The sequence below is a fragment of the Diospyros lotus genome, chromosome 2, assembly GCF_014633365.1.
Source record: "Diospyros lotus cultivar Yz01 chromosome 2, ASM1463336v1, whole genome shotgun sequence".
In the NCBI taxonomy this organism is placed as follows: domain Eukaryota; kingdom Viridiplantae; phylum Streptophyta; class Magnoliopsida; order Ericales; family Ebenaceae; genus Diospyros; species Diospyros lotus.
Window position 1 is genome coordinate 25671003 of NC_068339.1, and position 5095 is coordinate 25676097.

Genomic DNA, 5095 nt, shown 5'->3' on the forward strand with positions numbered 1-5095 from the left:
ATAATATCATCAACATATATTTATACAAGTAAAATATCTTGATATTTATCTTATCCTTTCGGAATTAAAATTCTTTAGCAATAATTGTCTATCCTTTTTATATAATCTTCAAAGAAATTTTTAAATGTTATAGTTATTCTAATTTGTGCATTGTGTGGGACTCCTTCCCTTCCCTATATTTAGGGAAATGCCTTGGCGGTGCGGCCTCTCTCGAGACCGCGGCCAGCTCACGACGTTCACAACTGCAGTGGGTGCATCGCGTGGCCAACCGGAGCCGCGAGGCCTCCTTGCAAGCACGTGCCTGCGAGGGTCTCTCGCAGTCATAAGGTTGCAGGGCCTCCTCGCAGCCATGGGGCCACGAGCATGCCTCCCACGACCATCTTTGTGTGTCCTGCTTCTTTGAAGTCGTTCAAGTTGGGCCACAAGCTCTTGTGTCTTTCAGTCATTGCGTCGGCCCGATTAGTCTGGGTTGACCCATTTATTAATTACCTTTTTTTAACACGACATATTAATAGTATTTGTTTTTATAATAGTATATATATATATAATATAAGATGAATTTAACATGGGAAATAATGACAATCAACTTCTTTTAATAGGTTTGAATATTTAAAATAGGTTGGTCAATTCCTTTAATTATTTATATTTATTTTTTATTTTTTATGCATAGTATAAATATATTATATATATATATCTAATTTTAGGCAAATCCGATTTGGAAACTAATAAATCAATATTTGGAATATTTATTATTTTTATAACCGAATCGGATTAATTAGAGATAAAAATAATATTAAACTCTAGATAAATGAATCGAAACTGCATCCGGTCCCAAATAGTGAATTATTTATGACTTATAATTTAAGATTTTATTTGTTGCATTCTATGAATTGATTCATCATGTAATGATTGAATTGAATGTATTTTATACTCATAAAAAAATTACCTCATTCATTGAATGATATATCGATGATTATATTATATATATATATATATAATAATTCCTTCAATACTAAATCGTTAACCAAATAACTTTGTTGCCCATCATTTTCTCTCTTCACAAATCCTAATTTCCGACAGTTGTTAAAAGTTTTCCTTAACAGCATGTTTCTTTCCTTAACTCTCATTAAATCACTTTGCAAATAACTAATTAATTCCCAATTTCTATCAATGTGAAAAGTTTTGTACATATATATATGTATATACATATACACGTCTGCATCTCCAACAAAGACAAATAGAGGCATCGAAAGAGAGCACTGTTTTGGCATTCCTTTCAGTGCAATGTCTCGCTTCTTCCTTTCCTCGGCTGTGTTGATGATACATTGTTTCATTGGCTCAATGTCGTTTGACCAACGAGGTGATGCCCCAAATAGCTTCTGGGCGGTCCATGTCACTAACAACATCCCCGCTGACCAAGTGAAAGTTCGCTGCAAAACCAAAGATGATGATTTTGGCCTCAAGGGCAACCAAACACTACTGCCCGGATATGAACTATGGTGGAGATTCAGTAACAACGGGTTATCACAGAACACTGTTTTCTTCTGCAACTTTTATTGGGGGTCCAAGGATCAAGTCTTCAATGTCTTCGACAGTGACATATCCCGCCACTGCACAAGTAAACATGCAGTAGATGATAGTTGTTACTGGTCTATCAGACGGGATGGTTTCTATTTTAGTGGTACCAATGAGACTGGTAGTTACGAGAAGTGGCATGATTGGAAGTATAATCATTGATTCTTACAGTACAAAGTATATCGGACTATGTATGTGTTTTGGCAATGAAGTTCATCAACAATAAGTTTACATCGAATATGTTGTTCCCAATAGAGTTTTCTCATCTTTTTTTGTTGAGAGAAGGGAAGGGCTTTGAACGAGAATGACGGATAATAAACAGCAACTTTCTTCCTTTCCTAAATCGTTCGTTCGTTTGTTTGTTTGTTTGTTTGTTATATGTTAAAAAATATAGGATATATATTTCTTGACATTATGGGCAAATTTTTTAAAGAAGAAAAATAAAAAGGAATATTTTGAATATATTGTTGTCGAAATACAAAAATAATTTTGTAATCATGGGAGAGTGTTTATTTTGAATCTCTGATCTCCGAGAAATGTGTAAAAGAGAAAATAGTCAAAGACCTGATGCTTAAGTTAGTATTCACAGAAAAGTATGTAAGAGTGAAAAAAAGTATAATTTCAGTAGAGGTTCGATCATATTTCAATCGAAAAAATCACTCATTTTATTTATAGAGGCTCAAGTCAATATGATGTAGCTTAAGATGCTACAACTGTATAAGATTAATGTGATTATCTCGATAACATTTCTCTTTTAATGTGGTACTAATATATTAGCAACTAGTTATTAACTATGTTCACATTCATGTACTTACAGAAAATATAGACCATTTACCATTATAGTTTTGCCCACACACACATTACAAAAATATATTAAACAACAATTGTTAGCAAACGAGAATTCATAATTCTGTTGTACAAGCTTAGGAATTGACAAAACATTCCCTATAGTATTAGGTACATGCAAACAATCATACAAAAACAACACATGTCCAAAAGTTAATTGTACAAAAGTAGTTCTTGTAGCTAAGGCAACAATTGTTGCCCCATTACCTACTTTTAGAACCACCTCACGCTTCCCAAGCATTCTACTTCTATTGAGATCTTGCACAAACAAACAAATATAAAATGTAGCACCAAAATCGACAATCCAAAAAGCAAGGTACTAACCAATCATAAAATCAAACTCAATAACACACAAAAAATGAGAAATACCTTGGCCATTCAGACGCTTAACCTTAAAGCTTAGTAGCTAGTCAAGGTAATTCCTCTTCTAGTGTCTCTTATTCGCACAAAAGTAACAAGTACCCTTGCCAATGACCTCCTTGCCCCTAGACTCTATCTATCGCCCATCTTTCCTAGCCCCGAGAACGTTTCTCTTTCTCTTTCTAGATTTAAGCCTAGACCTCCTCTTAGAAGAAGACAAAGCAATGGCAAGAACCCCTTCTTTCCTTTTGCTCTTCATTTATAACTGGGCAATTGTCAACATATTTTACAACTTAGGGAAGGAACACTCAATCTTATGCATATAAAAATAAGTAATGAAGGAAGAAAATGACTCTAACTATAATTGCAGGATCTGATCAATACGGAGATGAGGATCCATAGGGAACTCCAAGACATCCAACTGACCAATCCAATTAATCATGTTGGTGACATGGTCTCTCACATTAGAATCCTTAAACATCTGGGCCCGAGACAGCTTCTTCGATATCTCATATTGAGTTGTCAACTACGCTCGCCATATAGGTCCTTAATATTATGAATCATGCTTACAGCACTAGAAAAGTTCTCGTGCTAACACAGAGGCGAGTATATAGTTACAGGCTCTAATATCGTGATCCTTTAAAGTCTCTCAAGTGAACCTTTTCTCCTCAACCACACCCTCAGGGATATCTATGGGACTATAGAACAAGACATTGTCTATATGTTCCATACTGAGCATTATTTTAATGTTTCAAAACCAATCAGAAAAGATTTGACCAATGAGCCTATTAGTGTCTAGAATACGGGATAATGGATTATGACCTACCATTTTATCTATAGAAAATAAATAGATATATTAGTATTGTATCTTTGTAAAAACACCATTTAATTAAGGACTTTTGAACTAAATGGATACTCCCACTAAATTTTTTGAATCTTGCACTTCCCAAGCAAAAAACGTGATCTTTCTAAATAATCCAATAGCAAGTGGTCGAATTCTCTTTCATGTGAATACCTCTCACATTTCAGTTTTTAGAATACTCATATAATTGAGTGGACAACACTTGTTATCGCATCATATGTGGAGCCCGACCTTTGGCTTCTAACCCACTATAAACCTTATATTTTAGTTTTTAACCTAATAGACTAGTTAGATCTGACCCACTGTCTAGCTAAGTGCAATGAGTTGAACATCACCCTTGCTCACATTTTAGTTTTTGGTTAGATGAGACCTTTGAACACCGCCCCATCACATGGTAAATAAGATAAATCAAACAATCTTTTATGAAATGCACCATCACATTTCAGTTATTAGACACACTCAATCAGATTGATGAACCCTTGCGATAATGGAAAGCCACAATAAATCAGATTCACCGTTTACACCATTTGTGACGCTCATTTGATTTATGAATTTTATATCCTCCCTTAACTCAATTTGGTTCCATAAATTAATTACGTTCATTATAAATGGTTATTATGCGAATTTTGCTTAATTAATTTAATTATGAGACTTCTGGGGTTAAATAGCTTTGTGAGCTCTTTCCATTTTATGAACCCTACGCATTTCCTTAATTTGTTCGATTTCACGTATTAACTTACCAAGCAAGGATTTATTGGCATAATTTAATTTTAAATTAAATATGAGACTCGTTGGGGTTTTATTTGTTATGTGCCTACGGGAGTTTATACCACCCCCATTCCCTTCGAAATGATGTTGAACCTACCTTGGGGACTAGGTTTTTAGAAGTGTGGGTTTATTTACGGATTTCTCGGGTGTGGTTTGACCAGGGCTATCGAGCAGTAAGGCAGAGGTCCGCTGTTTGGTGACGTTGGAGTAGACTATCATATTGCCCTAAAGTGGACCGTCGGGCGGATACTCCTAGTCACTAACCGTTGACCGGTGCAGGACACTGCTGACTAGCTCTGCCATTATGTGGATTATGTGATTTATTACATGATTTGATATGTTGCGTTACCGTTCACGATTTGATATGCACATGGGTACGGGATGCATGTTGGGGTATTCATTTATTGAGTATACTTGGACACGAACATTCTAGTATGGTTAGATTGCATCTAGCACGGGCATATGCATCGCATGTGGTTTACTATGTGGGCTGAGCATGGCCTGATGCCTAGATGTACGGGTGCTAGTGTATCACGTTGATGCTCACTACCCCATTGAATTTTTATATGCATTGCATGATTACCGATAGTTCACAGTTCTTGGACGGGAGGACCGTTCCGAGGGAGCCTACTACACGGTTATTCTACAATTCGGGTATCGGGAGGACCGACGCGAGCATTCGAG

At 35.9% G+C, this 5095-nt stretch overlaps 1 protein-coding gene across 1 annotated transcript; it reads left to right on the forward strand.

The window, feature by feature from the left end:
* The first annotated feature begins 1284 nt into the window (after positions 1-1284).
* Positions 1285-1737, forward strand: LOC127794744 (S-protein homolog 5-like). Its single transcript, XM_052325991.1, has one exon. The coding sequence runs from the start codon at positions 1285-1287 to the stop codon at positions 1735-1737; it is 453 nt and encodes a 150-aa protein (XP_052181951.1).
* The last annotated feature ends 3358 nt before the right edge of the window (positions 1738-5095 follow it).